The following is a 15,886-nucleotide window of genomic DNA, read 5'->3' as shown; positions in this document are numbered from 1 at the left end:
ATGTGCTTTTGACAGAATGCTGAAAAGCTATTTGGATTATGACATTTTAAATAAGTAGAAAAACATACATTCAATACAAATAAATTTCTCATTAACTATCTCAGATAAGAACATTCACTATGGTTCGCACTCTTAAATTAATTGCTATAAGCCAATGGAAAGACCTTTCCATCCCAAACAGGTATTAAAACCTATAGTGAACACAATTTCTAAAACCTCGCAGTTTATTTCAGCCTCCTCCATACAATCAGAAGACCCATAACAGAATGAGACATTTATTTATTATGAATCTAAACCATCTACATTTATTAAAAGAAAATAAAAGATCAAACCTGTTCTTCCAGATCTGCAGGGCTTTCTTCTATGCTCGTTAATAAATTCTTAATTTCAACAAATATTTGGAAATTTCGATTTGTGTACATAGACAAGTAAATATTTAAAGTTACAGAGATATAAAATTATATATACATATATATGCATTAATGCTGTTGAGGCTATTTATATATGAGTTGTTAAATAATTCTTAAATCTTTAAGAAATGTCAGAATATATTTTTTACAAAGTCATTATCAGCTAAAAGATTTTGGTTAGTAATAAGAATAGATCATATGGAAAGGACTTTAATGAAGACATTTCCAGTGACGTTCTGGAAACTTTTTCATTCTTATGTTATTATTTAAAGAGAAATATTTTTGACAAACCTCATATGTTGCTGGACCAGGAGTAATCTCTTTGGAATCTTTAAAACGCTTTGATGCTTTAACAAATGAGGGTATGAAGCAGGATTTCTTAAAAATAGGATTGTATGTTGTAGGTCCTAAGAAAAAACAAATGTAAAAATAATAAAGCACATTTTAAATTATTGATTTTGGTCACATGGATATTATTCTTAGATTTGTGAGCTTAACATTTAAATTTGGCATCAAACAATCTTGAACCCATCCTTTTGAATGCTTAAAGTCATTCAGCTCAGGGATTTCAAATATAATAAGCACAAAACAGAGGCAAACTTCATTTTATGTCACTTTGCTTTGTTGCATTTTTCAGATATTATGTTTTTTTCATCTTTTTTTTTTAACAAATTGAAGGTTTGTGGCATTTCTGCTTCTAGCAAATTTATCAGCACCATATTTCAAAGCATTTGGTCCTGTAATTCTCACAATTCTTCATACTTCTTCATTATTAAAATTATAGTGTTTTGGTAATCTGTAATCAGTGACCTTTTGATAAGCTAAAGACAAAAGAGAAAAGAAAAGATATATCCATTTGAATGCAGAGTTCCAAACAACAGCAGGGAGAGATAAGAAAGTCATCTTCAGTGCTCAATGCAAAGAAATAAATGAAAGCTATAGAATGGGAAAAAATAACAGAAGCAGAATATATTAAGAAGAGGTGGCAAGAATACACAGAAGAACTGTACAAAAAAGATCTTCATGACCCAGATAACAATGATGGTGTGATCATTCACCTAGAGCCAGACATCCTGGAATGTGAAGTCAAGTGGGCCTTACAAAGCATTACTATGAAAAAAGCTAGTGGAGGTGATGCAAGTCCAGTTGAATTATTTCAAATCCTAAAAGATGATGCTGTGAAAGTGCTGCACTAAATATACCAGCAAATTTGGAAAACTCAGCAGTGGCCACAGGACTAGAAAAGTTCAGTTTCATTCCAACTCCAAAGATAGGTGATTTCAAAGAACATTCAACCTAGTGCACAATTTCACTCATCACACACGCTAGCAAAGTAATGTTCAAAATTCTCCAAGCCAGGCTTCAACACTACATGAACCATGAACTTCCAGATGTTCAAGCTGGATTTAGAAAAGGCAGAGGAACCAGAGATCAAATTGCCAACATCCATTGGATCACTGGAAAAGCAAGAGAGTTCCAGAAAAACATCTACTTCTGCTTTATTGACTACACCAAAGCCTTTGACTGTGTGGATCACAACAAACTCTGGAACATTCTTAAAGAGATGGGAATACCAGACCAGCTGACCTGCCTCTTGAAATCTGTATGCAGGTCAAGAAGCAACAATTAGAACTAGAGCTGGAACAATAGATTGGTTCCAAACTTCAAAAGGATTATGTCAAGGCTGTATATTGTCACCCTGTTTGTTTAACTTACATGCAGAGTACAACATGCAAAATGCTGGGCTGGATGAAGCACAAGCTGGAATAAAGATTGCCTGAAGAAATATCAATAACCTGAGATATGCATTGACACCACCCTTCTGGCAGAAAAGTGAAGAAGAACTAAAGAGCCTCTTGGTGAAAGTGAAGGAGGAGAGTTTAAAAGGTGCCTTAAAACTCAACTTGCAGAAAACTAAGATCATGGCAACCAGTCCTATCACTTCACGACAAATAGATGAGGAAACAATGGAAACAGTGACAGACTTTATTTGGGGGTACTCCAAGATCACTGCAGATGGTGGCCATAGCCATGAAATTAAAAGATGCTTGCTCCTTGGAAGAAAAGCTATAGTCCACCTAGACAGCATATTAAAAAGCAGAGTAATTACTTGGCCAACAAAGGTCTGTCCAGTCAAAGCTATGGTTTTTCCAGTAGTCATGTATGGATGTGAGAGTTGGACCATAAAGAAAGCTGAATGCTGAAGAATTGATGCTTTTGAATTGTGGTGTTGGAAAAGACTCTTGAGAGTCCCTTGGACTGCAAGAAGATCCAACTAGTCAATCCTAAAGGAAATCAATCCTGAATATTTATTGGAAGGACTGATGCTGAAGTTGAAGCTTCAATTCTTTGGCCACCTGATGTGAAGAACTGACTCTTGGAAAAGACCCTGATGCTGGGAAAAATTGAAGGCAGGAGAAGGGGACAACAGAGGATGAGATGGTTGGATGGCATCACCGACTTGAGGGACATGAGTTTGAGCAAGCTCTGGGAATTGGTAATGAACAGGGAAGCTTGGTGTGCTGCAGTCCATGTGGGTCACATAGAGTCAGACATGACTGAGCAACTGAACTGAACTGACCTTTGATATTACTATTGTAATTGTTTGAGGGCACCACAAATCATCCTCATATAAGATGGCAAACTTAACTGATAAATGTTGCATGTGTTCTGATTGTTCCCTTATTTCTTTCCCTCCCCTTGGGTCTATTTCCTGAGACACAATAATAATGCAATTAGGCCAATCTGTACCTCTACCATGGGTTATTACTATAGTGTTCAAGTGAAAGGACAAGCCACATGACTCACTTTAATTTAAAAACTGGAAATGATTAAACTTATTGAGAAAGGCATGTCAAAAGTTGAGACAGACTGAAAGCCAGGCCTATTGCACTAGCCAAGTCATAAATCCAAAGGAAAAACTTCTTGAAGGAATTTAAAAGTGTTATTCCCGTGAGCACACAAATGATAGGAAAGCTAAGCTATTTTAATGCTGATATGGAGAAACTTCTAGTGGTCTGGTTAGAGATCAACATTCCCTTAAGCCAAAGCCTAATTCAGAGCCAGGCCTAATTTTCTTCAATTTCATGAAGGCTGAGAGAGCTGAGAAAGCGCCAGATGAAGTCTGAAGCTAACTGAGGAAAAGAAGCTATTTCCATAACATAAAACTGCAGTGTAAAGTAGCTGTTTATACAGCTGTAAATACAGAAGCTGTAGCAAGTTATCCAGTAGATCTAGCTATGATAATTAATGAAGGTAATATACTAAACAACAGATTTTCAATGTAGAAAAACCTGCCTTCTTTTGAAAGAAGATGTCATCTAGGACTCTCATAGCTAAAGAGGAGAAGTCAATGGCTATATTCAAAGTTTCAAGGACAGGCTGATTCTCTTGGTAGAGGCTAATATACTTGGTGACTTTAAGTTGAACCTAATACTCACTTACCATTCCAAAAACCTTAGGGCCCTTAAGAACTATGCTATATAATGCCTGGATAATGCAGCATCTGTTAACAACATGGTTTGTTAAATATTTCAAGCCCACTGTTGAGACCTACTGCTTAGGGGAAAAAAAAAAAAGTTTCCTTTCAAAATATTACCAAGTATTGACATGTACTTGGTCACCCAAGAACTCTGATGAAGCTGTACTATGAGATTAACAATGTTTTCATGCCTACTAACATAACATGCATTCTGCAGCCCATGGATCAAGGAGTCAGTTTGACTTTCAAATCTTATTATTTAATAAATATATTTCAAATGGATCTAGCTGCCATCAATAGTGATTCCTCTGACAGATGTGAAAAGAAAGTGAAAGTAGTCACTCCATCATGTCTGACTCTGCGACCCCATGGACTGTAGCCCACCAAGCTCCTCTGTCCATGGAATTCTCCAAGCAAGAATACTGGAGTGGGTAGCCATTGCCTTCTTCAAGGGATCTTCTCAACCTAAGAATCAAACCTGGGTCTCTTGCATTGCAGGCAGATTCTTTACCATCTGAGCCACCAGATGGTAAAGAGGAGCAGGCAAAGTCAATTAAAAACCTCCTGGAAAGGATTCACCATTGCATTTGCCATTAAGAACATTTACAATTTATAGAAAGTGGTAAAAATATCAACATTAACAGGAGTTAGTTGGAAGGATTTGAATGACTGAGTGATTCAAGTCTTAGTGAAGGAAAAAACTGCAGATGCGGAAATAGTAAGAGGACTAAAATTAGAAATGAAGTCTGATGATACTCAAATTGTTGCAATCTCATGGTAAACCTTAACCGGATGAGGGGTTGCTTCTTATAGATAAGCAAAGAAAGTGGTTTCTTAAGATGGAATCTACTCCCAGTGAAGGTGCTGTTAAGACTGTTAACATTTTGACAACAACGGATTTAAATTATTATATAAAGTTAGTTGATAAAGCAGCAGCAGGGTTTGGGAGGATTGACTCCAATTTTGAAAGATGTCCTATTGCGTGTAAAATGCTACTAAATAGCATGTGTGATAAATAAAAAAAAATTGTGAAAGGGAGATAATGGATGTAGCAAACTTCACTACTGTCTAAGAAACCGCCTCACCACTTAGCCCTTCAGCAACCACCACGCAATATCAAGGGAAGACACCATACCAACAAAAAGAGCATCCCTTGCTGAAGGCTCAGACGATGTATAGTCTTTTTTTTTTTTAGCAATAAAGCATTTTTAAATGAAGGTATGTACATTTTTTAGACAAAAATTATTGCATATTTAATAGACTGCACTATAGTGTAAACATAACTTTTATATGAACTGGAAAACCAAAAATAATTGTGTGACTCTCTTTATTAGGATATCTGCTTCGTTGTGGTAGTCTGAAACCAAACCCGCAATATCCCCAAGATACACTTGCACGGACCTCTGCTTACATAGTAATTAAATGTAAGACACAGGCAATTTCCAAAAAAAAAAGAAAATAATACCCACTCAAAATATGTCTACATTGTTAGAAGAGATACCCAAGTCTTATTTCCTAAATATTCATTCATATGTTCATTCATACTCATTGGAAAATACCTTGATGTTGGGAAAGACTGAAGGCAGAAGGGGATTACAGAGGATGAGATGGTTGGAAGGCATCACCAGCTCAATGGACATGAATTTGAGCAAACTCCAAAAGATGGTGAAGGACAGAGCAGCCTAGCATGCTACAGTCTATGGGGTTGCAGATTCAGACGCAACTTGGCAACTGAACAACTTTCATATGTTCAGTGAAGAAGTGATGACTGAATTGCATTGGAAATATGAATAAGATTTAAAGAAGGAGAACGGTGGTTTTACAGCATACTGAGCACTAAACATGATAGAAATCAAGGCACGAAGATGGAATTTACGACTATGGAACCGTTGCATGGAGTAAACAGATTGGCTGAATGGAACAAGCCTAAATCCTAAATAAAGATTCTGTACTAGAGCCAACAGCTTCAAATTGTATTCTAAAATGTTCCAAAAATTCCAAAGAATTGCCCAGGGGACAATGTGTAGGTAGACCCCAAATAAAATTTTGAAAGACGGAATGGCAACCCACTCCAGTATTCTTGTCTGGAGAATTCTGTAGGCAGAGGAGCCTGGCAGGCTACAGTCCATGGGATCGCAAAGGGTCAGACATGATTGACAACTAACACTTACGCTTAAATATTTTCACCCAAAACAACTACAGATTCACTGCTTTGTTTGGGTTCCATGTAAAATTTTATTTAACCAAAGTTGTTCATTAATTTTTATTTAAAAAAGCTTTTAAAAACCACTTCCATAGTCTACCCTTTGAAGATTTTAGACTAAAGGAGATTCATAAAGAAAAAGCTAATTAAGACATAAACTCTGGCAATAGTTTATAGAATGAAATGGCTTGTCGATGGTCTATTTCAGGGTTACTAACAAGGAGTTTAGTAACATTGATAAGGAAAAAGAAGAACAATTCAGAATACTTTCTAAGAAATGCAATAAACATTTAGTATGTACAGTGATTGGAAGGACATAAAAATGAATAGTGGCTATGAGAAAGGTAATATTGTGATGGTAATAAAGAAACACAGAAAGACGGAGCAGAGGAAGACTTTGGGCTTGATTTTGGGCCAGTTATATATGAAAAGATGCAGGATATCCAGAGGGCAATTGTAGATATGTAACTGAGACTCCTGAGAAAGCTGACCTGGAGAGAAAGAATGCAGTTACTTATGTAGAGGCAATAGTCGAGGTTTCTCTAAGTGGAAGAGCACGGAGAGAGAAAACTAAATAACCGAGGAGTGGAACTTGGGAGACTGCACACACAGAGCGAACAGAGAGTCAAAGAAGGGAACAGTCTAGTTAATAAACCTAGCTACTACATCATAGGCAATAAATCGAAAGACGCTGTTTTTTGCTCCATTTCCATGTTAACCAATAATTACTGTCTAAAACATGCCATGCCTCATATATGAAGAGGGTTGTTGTTTAGTCACTAAGTAGTGTCTGACTCTTTCTCGACCCTACGGACTGTAGCCTGCCAGGCTCCTCTATTCATGGGATTGCCCAGGCAAGAATACAGGAGCGGGTGCCCATTTCCTTCTCCTGGGAATCTTCTCAAACCAGGGATCAGACACACGTCTCCTGCACTGCACATGGATTCTTTACCACTGAGCCTCCGGAGAAGTGCATGAAGAGGGTTAGAGGTCTACCATAGCAAATATTTCAAGAGGAGATTTATAGTAGAGTGCATGTACTGTGCTTAGTCGCTCAGTTGTGTCCAACTCTTTGCAACCCCATAGACTGTAGCCCACCAGGCTCCTTGGTCCATGGGATTCTCCAGGCAAGAATACTAGAGTGGGCCACCATTCCCTTTTCCAGGGGATCTTCCAAACCCAGCGATCAAACCCAGGTTTCCCAAATTGCAGGCAGATTCTTTACCATTTGAGCCACCAGGGAAGCAGGGAAGCAGTGCATATAGAATGTAACTTTAAAAGAGTGGTAACAAATGAAACTAAATTAGAAGGCATTAAAAAGGCACTGTGGAGTGAGGGAATAAAAACTTGAAGCACAGAATATTGACAATGAACATACATAGTGAAATAGTAGAACAGATATATAGGATACAAAATTAATGCCTCTGTCTCCCTAGGAGACATGCAATTTGAAACCACTTACTTTGAAGAATAGATTCTTGTTGATATTTTAGAATCTGATGTATTTTAGAATTGATAGGTTCACATGAAACATTTTTAAAGCTTTAGCTTCATTTCAAAGGACATTTCAAAATTTTAAATAAAATGTAACATTTGACTCTAGATTAATCATTCTAATATCAATTCAATTAACAGGATAGATACCCAAAGTTATAAAGCCCTTGTGGGAGACTGCTACAGAACAGAACACAAACAGAATGTTTCTGTCCATTTACAGTTCATATTTTGAACCCCTAATCCCCAGTGTGAGGGTATTTGGAGATTGGGACTTTGAGAGGTAATTCGTTCATTAGGGGGGAGCCCTTATGATGGGATTATTGTCCTTGTAAGAGGAGACATAATGAGCTTATTCTCTCTCTCTCCCCCTCCTTCCCACCAACTCTCTCTCTCTCTTATGTGAAGACAAAGTAAGATGTCTATCTGCAAACTGGGAAGAGGGCCCTCACTTGGAATAGAATTGGTCGGAATCCTGGGAAACTTGGTCTTGAACTTCTCAGATACCAGAACCATGAGAAATAAATTTTTGTTTAATCATGCAGTCTATTGTACTTTTGTTATAGCAGCCCACAGTGACTAAGACAGTGGGATGTTGTTCAGTCACTAGTCATGTCCAACTCTTTGAAATGATATTAACATATTTATAAGGCCATGGGTTCAGCCGCTGGGTCAGGAAGATCCCCTGGAGAAGGAAATGGCAACTTACTCCAGTATTCCTGCCTGGGAAATTCCCTGTAACAGAGGAGCCTGGCAGGCTACAGTGTATGGGGTCACAAAAGAGTTGGACACACCTTGGTAACTAAACAAACATAGCAATTTATATTTACATTGCAGAGAAATAATGTATATATACAAATATAGTACCTTAACAGAAAATCTTAAATACACAAACTAAACTATGCCTAGGAAAATGCACCAGTTGCTGCAATATCCAGAAAAAAAAACCACAAACTACCATCAGGAAATGGGTACATAATTCCACAATTAATTGAAAATTACAACTTTAACTATAAAGATTTATAAAAGTTAATGCAATAGGTAAGGCTATTATCCAAACACTACTGTAAAGGTGTTCCATTTTCAGTTATGAAGTATAGTCTATCCCCTGCCTTTACCATAATGTGAAAGGTATAATGCTAAATGCTATTTATCATAATGTTGATAAATATTTATATTCATGGTTATAATTCATTCAGAGAAAAGAAAATATTCAAATGTAGTTGTAGTAGATTTTCTTTTACTAGAATTTCTTTGAGGAATATTAAGTGAAGCAAAACTTTCCTTAATATGCAGCTTGCTGCATTTTAGCACTTAGACTGCTCTGAGCTACAGAGCATTAAAGAAAAGGTTTACTGCACTTAATTTTAAAATAAATTTTCAATTACGTATATTACCGCTTATACGATACAGGTCAAAGATTTACATTGCTTCACCAGCTCTGATTCACATCTGGATTATGCAGAAACTATCTTCTCTTTATTTACCAAAAGGCCACATTTTAATCACAGGTCACAGAGGAAGAAAAACTTCTCATTCCAAATCAAACACCTATGAAAAGTCTGACTGAATCATGACTACCATATAATGGAAAATTCAAGATCAGGTGATTCTTATAATTACATATTTTCCAGCCCTATGCCAACTCACACACTCTGAAATGTCAACCAATGCTACAAGGCAAAAATAGGAGATAACAGGAACAATGAGTAATTTAAAATGAAAATGATTTAAGTACACTAAGAGTGGACTCAAAAATAAATACTTCTATGAATAAAGTTGCAAAACCTCATATTTTAAAAAAATGGCTATCTTTGTAATGAGCCAAAATTAATAAATTATGTAGTCAGTTTTGCTTATGATTACAGAGTCCTTATTTCATCTGAAGGGGACAGAAAACTACTGGAAAGTAAATATCCCATATGTGAGCTTATCTTTAGACATTTAAAGAGCATCTAGAAAACTGGTCATTGAAATGGTCTGCATGGCTTTGAAATGTCTTTTAGAGGGTTTAGGGATCACAGAACACATTTTTTCACACTGATTTAATTCTCCAACTCTACAAATGCAATAATAGCAAAGACAAAAGATTGGTACACAAGGAAGTATTATCATCAGTGTCAAAACCACTCTCCTGCTCTCAATGCTCCTCTCCTGCTTCTAAAACTTGATTTGCTTAAATGGCACTTCAGATTATGACTACAGAACTGCACAATCTATTAAATTCACTGTATAGGTAATGAGAAAAAATGACAGAGTCCAAATGATAAGTAAACTTTTAACTGAAATTTCTGGGTATTTGTTATCATATTGTTGACTTCTCTTTCCAAAAACAAAACCAGTTCAGTTCAGTTCTGTCGCATAGTCACATTCAACTCTTTGCAACCCATGGACTGCACATGCCAGGCTTCCTTGCCCATCACCAACTCCCAGAGCTTGCTCAAACTCATGTCCATCAAGTCGGTGATACCCTCCAACAGTCTCATCCTCTGTCGTCCCCTTCTCCTCCCACCTTCATTCTTTCCCAGCATTAGGGTCTTTTCCAATGTGTCAGTTATTCACAACAGGTGGCCAAAGTATTGGAGTATCAGCTTCAGCATCAGTCCTTCCAATGAATATTCAGCACTGATTTCCTTTAGGATGGACTGGTTAGATCTCCTTGCAATCTAAGGAACTCTCAAGTGTCTTCTCCAACACCACAGTTCAAAAACATCAGTTCTTCAGTGCTCAGCTTTCCTTATTCTTATATCCATATATGACTACTGGAAAAACCATAGCCTTGACTAGATGGGCCTTTGTTGGCAAAGTAATGTCTCTGCTTTTTAATATGCTGTCTAGGTTGGTCATAGCTTGTCTTTCAAGGAGCAAGTGTCTTTTAATTTCATGGCTGCAGTCACCATCTGCAGGGATATTGAAGCCCAAGAAAATAGTCTGTCACTGTTTCCATTGTTTCCCCATCTATTTGCCATGAAGTGATGGCATGATCTTAGTTTTCTGAATGTTGAGTTCCAAGCCAGCTTTTTCCACTCTCCTCTTTTACTTTCATCAAGAGGCTATTTAGTTCTTTGCTTTCTGCCAAAAGGGTGGTGCCATCTACATATTTGAGGTTATTAATATTTCTCCCAGCAATCTTGATTCCAGCTTGAGCTTCATCCAGGCTGGCATTTGGTATGATATACTCTGCATATAAGCTAAATAAGCAAGGCAACAATATACAACCTTGATGTACTCCTTCCCTGATTTGGAAACCAGTCTGTTGTTTCATGTCCAGTTCTAACTGTTGCTTCTTGACCTGCATAGACATTTCTCAGGAGGCAGGTCAGGTGGTCTGGTATTCCCATCTCTTTAAGAATGTTCCACAGTTTGTTGTGATCCACACAGTTAAAGGCTTTGGAATAGTCAATAAAGCAGAAGTAGATATTTTTCTGGAACTCTCTTGGTTTTTCAATTTTTAACCAATTGTTTAATCAGTTATATTATCTTCAACTGTTTAATCAATTCTAATATCTTCAAATACTGAATTTGAATATCTTCAGATATTGAAGTCTGTTTAACTGTGTACCTCCAAGTAATACTTATCAAAAGTGAAGTGAAGTCACTCAGTCATGTCCAACTCTTTGCGACCCCATGGATACCAGGCTCCTCCGTCCATGGGATTTTCTAGGCAAGAGTACTGGAGTGGGTTGCCGTTTCCTTTTCCAGGGTACTTCCCGACCCAGGGATCGAACCCAGGTCTCCCACATTGTAGACAGACGCTTTCCGTCTGAACCACCACTTGATCTTAGCCAAAAAGCCAATGCATATCCAAAACCCTATCAGATAAAGTCTTTGATCTTACTGATAGTTTTACTCTCTGATAATATAAGTAACATTGTACAAGTTTGAAAGACTTTCACCAGTCTTGGAAATGAAGTTATAACATCCTTTATGTATGAATTATAGGCAACAATCGGAAGGAAGGATGATCACCTTTCACCTAACACAACTTTGAGTGGGTAGTGTATAAATATGTAACACATGGATGATTTTCATTGGTGAAAAAATTATCAATTAATCAGTAAAACTGACATTATCTTCAAGGTAAATAAAATACCTCACAATTAGTCTGATACATAATTAGCAAAGTTTCAAGACTGAGAAAGGAGTAGGACAGGGCTGTCTGCTGTCACCTGTTTATTTAATGTATACACTGAGCACATCATGAGATATGCCAGGCTGATATGCCTGGATGAGTTACAGGCAGGAATCGAGATAGGAAGGAGAAACATCAACAGTCTCAGATATGCAGATGATACTACTCTAATGACAAAAAGCAAAGAGGAACTAAAGAGCCTCTTGATGAGGGTGAAGGTGGAGAGGGAATGAGCTAGCTTAAAAGTAAATCTTAAAAAAAACTAAGATCATGGCATCTGACCCTCTTACTGCAAGGCAAATTGAGGGGGACAAGGTGGAAATAGTGATAGAGATCCTCTTCTTAGGCTCTAAAATCACTGCAGATAGTGAGTACAGCCATGAACTAAGAGGTTTGCTTCTTGGTAGGAAAGCTATGACAATCCTAGATAGTGTGTTGAAAAGCAGAGACATCACCATGCCAAAAAAGGTCCATATAGTTAAGGTTATGGTTTTCCCAGTGGTCACATACGGTTGTGATTGCTGGACCATAAAGAAGTTGGAGCACTGAAGAATTGACACCTTTGAACCGGGGAGCTGGAGGATTCCTGAGAGTCCCTGACAGCAAGATCAAACCAGCCAATCTTAAGGTAAATCAACCTTGAATACTTGTTGGAAGGACTGATGCTGAAGCTGAAACTAGCTGACTCATTGGAAAAGCCCCTGGTGCTGGGAAAGATTGAGAGTAGAAGGAGAAGAAAGCATCAGAGGATGAGATGGCTGGATGGCATCACTGATGCAATGGACATGAACTTGGGCAAACTTTGTGAGATGGTGAGGGACAGAGAGGCCTGGCAGGCTGCAGTCCATGGGGTTGCAAAGAATTGGAACCAACTGGGTAACTGAACAACAATAAAAATTAGTAGCAAATTTTCCTTTCATAACTGAGTTTGGGCTTTAAATCCCACTGTTCATTTAAAGGTTTGGATTCAGAATGCCAGGATTATTACCTAAGCAAAAAGTTGAGAAGTCTCCACATATATTCTTAGTCTTCTTAGGCAGTCATCAATATAACAACACTCAGGGCTAAAATAGTAAGCTTTTCCCTGTTAAAACTGGTACTTATCTCTGTGAACACTGTATGTAAAAATCAGAATAATGTTATATGTCTGTAAAATATGTTATGTCATAGATCAAGTTATATAGAGTTCTTAAAATATAAATACCAACTCTATTTTTTAAAATAATTAAATATTTAATTAGTTTTAATCAAACTAAATTATTTAAGAAAGCTATAGTAAATGAGCCATAACTTAAAGCAAAACTTTATTTTGTCCTCCATACAATATGTGGGACCTCAGTTCCCCGACCCGCACCTCCTATATTAGAAGTGAGGAGTCTTAAACGCTGGACTACCAGGGAAGTCCTAAGCAAAACTTTTTAACTGGCTAATTTTTACCATTTTATTGTGACTAGTGCCATTTTCTTAACTTGCTAAAAATTGTTAAGTCCCCCAAGTGCATTTGGATTTGAATTTTCCTTTGAATATGTCTGCTATAAATAGCTACAATAAAGCTAGGTTCACAGAGTTTAGAGTTTTCTGAAAGAAGAGCTTAATGACAAGTCAATTAAAAATGGTTAACATTTTTATTTTCAACTTAATGAATACATTCTGCATCTTAAACATATTTTTTAGATTAAATGAGTGACAGAATGGGGCTTTCATGCACAAATATTTTGTTTATATTCATTAGAAATCAAACAAAAATGATTGAGTTAACCATTGAATATTTCAGAAAGCTTCTTGATTATTTTCAGTAAATTTAAATCTACACATATATTTAAATCTAAATAACATTTTTTCTTCAACATAACAGTGTTCTCTGTTCATTCTGTTGTTGTGAATATAATACTAATAAATATTTTCCAACCCTCTTCCTATACCTTCATGAAATAATACCAAAATTCCTTCCTTGCAAGCCTTCTCATCAACTACAGTAATGAATATAACCAAGACAAATAGCAGTGGGATTTGTTTATGTTAATAATGCTTACTTCCAAATAGTTAGGGCTTCCCTCATCTATCTTCAATATATGACCCACAAGCCCTATTCACTGCCCTTCCCTAGCTTTGGACATGTTCTCCATTGGCCTCTGGACTGAATTTGTTCTAGGGCTTGAAATATCAAAACAAAAAACAAAGAGGATCTTAGGGGCACCATACATTTTAAACTAATCTTTCTCAAAGTCTAGTATACGGATCACGGGCAGCAGAATTACCCAGGTGAGTTATTTAAAGTATAGATTCCTTGGATTCATGACAGAATAATAAATCATATTCCCTGAAAGTAAAATGAAAAAAATGTAATTTTTATAAAACCCATTTTTTAACCTTTAAATTACAGCTTATTATGGAGCTGTTCTCGAATATATTTAAACACTGAAGAAATCACTTTTCCTTAAATCTCAAGAAATAGTGATCAAACAATAAACCTTAAGGAATTGGCTCAGTTGGTAAAGAATTTGCCTGCAATGCAGGAAACCTAGGTTCAACCCCTGGGTTGGGAAGATCCCTCGAGGAGGGTATGGCAACCCACTCCAGTATTCTAGTCTGGAGAATCCCCATAGACAGAGGAGTCTGGCGGGGTACATTCCATGATGTCGCAAAGAGTCGGACACAAGGGGTGACTAAGAACACGTCATTTCCTCTAGAATATGTCTGAATCTCTTACTGCCTCAGTTCAGTTCAGTCCCTCAGTTGTGTCCCACTCTGTGACCGCATGAATCGCAGCACACCAGGCCTTCCTGTCCGTCACCAACTCCCGGAGTTCACTCAAACTCATGTCCATCGAGTCAGTGATGCCATCAAGCCATCTCATCCTCTGCCATCCCCTTCTCCTCCTGCCCACAATCCCTCCCAGCATCAGGGTCTTTTCTAATGAGTCAACTCTTCGCATGAGGTGGCCAAAGTATTGGAGTTTCAGCTTCAGCATCAGTCCTTCCAATGAACATCCAGGACTGATCTCCTTTAGGATGGACTGGTTGGATTTCCTTGCAGTCAAGGGAACTCTCAAGAGTCTTCTCCAACAGCACACTTCAAAAGCATCAATTCTTCAGAGCTCAGCTTTCTTCACAGTCCAACTCTCACATCCATACATGACCACTGGGAAAACCATAGTCTTGACCAGACCGACCTTTGTTGGCAAAGTAATGTCTCTGCTTTTGAATATACTGTCTAGGTTGGTCATAACTTTCCTTCCAAGGAGTAAGCGTCTTTTAATTTCATGGCTGCAATCACCATCTGCAGTGATTTGGGAACCCAAAAAAATAAAATCTGACTCTGTTTCCACTGTTTCCCCATCTATTTCCCATGAAGTGATGGAACCAGATGCCATGATCTTCGTTTTCTGAATGTTGAGCTTCAAGCCAACTTTTTCACTCTCCTCTTTCACTTTCATCAAGCTTTTAGTTCCTCTTCACTTTCTGCCATAAGGATGGTATCATCTGCATATCTGAGGTTATTGATATTTCTCCCGGCAAGCTTGATTCCAGCTTGTGCTTCTTCCAGTCCAGCGTTTCTCATGATGTACTCTGCATAGAAGTCAAATAAGCAGGGTGACAATATACAGCCTTGACATATTCCTTTTCCTATTTGGAACCAGTCTGTTGTTCCATGTCCAGTTCTAACTGTTGCTTCCTGACCTGCATATAGGTTTCTCAAGAGGTGGGTCAGGTGGTCTGGTATTCCCATCTCTTTCAGAATTTTCCACAGTTTCTTGTGATCCACACAGTCAAAGGCTTTGGCATAGTCAATAAAGCAGAAGAAGATGTTTTTCTGGAACTCTCTTGCTTTTTCAATGATCCAGCAGATGTTGGCAATTTGATGTCTGGTTCCTCTGCCTTTTCTAAAACCAGCTTTAACATCTGGAAGTTCACGGTTCACGTATTGCTGAAGCCTGACTTGGAGAATTTTGAACATCACTTTACTAGCGTGTGAGATGAGCTTACTGCCTATGCTTGCCTTATTCTCAGAGCCTCAATTAAAGCTTGTTCTGCTAAACTGAGCCAAAGGAAGGAAGAATCAATGTGTAAATCCACTAGAGTCCACTCCCACTACTTGTAAGCATTTTAACCATTATTTTTTCCTTTCCCTCTTTGTCAGCAACTGTCAATGGAAAATTGATACTT

The 15,886-nt window shown here is 37.6% G+C and overlaps 1 protein-coding gene across 1 annotated transcript in view; it reads right to left on the bottom strand.

The window, feature by feature from the left end:
• Nucleotides 621-15,886, bottom strand: part of STPG2 (sperm tail PG-rich repeat containing 2) — a 353,179-nt gene continuing 337,913 nt past the window's right edge. Inside the window, exon 10 of the mRNA XM_018049914.1 lies at nt 621-817. Within this exon, the coding sequence (XP_017905403.1) occupies nt 621-817 (197 nt within the window). The remainder of the gene's footprint in view (nt 818-15,886) is intronic.

The sequence above is a fragment of the Capra hircus genome, chromosome 6 (assembly GCF_001704415.2).
Source record: "Capra hircus breed San Clemente chromosome 6, ASM170441v1, whole genome shotgun sequence".
Classification (NCBI taxonomy): domain Eukaryota; kingdom Metazoa; phylum Chordata; class Mammalia; order Artiodactyla; family Bovidae; genus Capra; species Capra hircus.
This window is presented reverse-complemented; position numbering and strand designations above follow the sequence as displayed.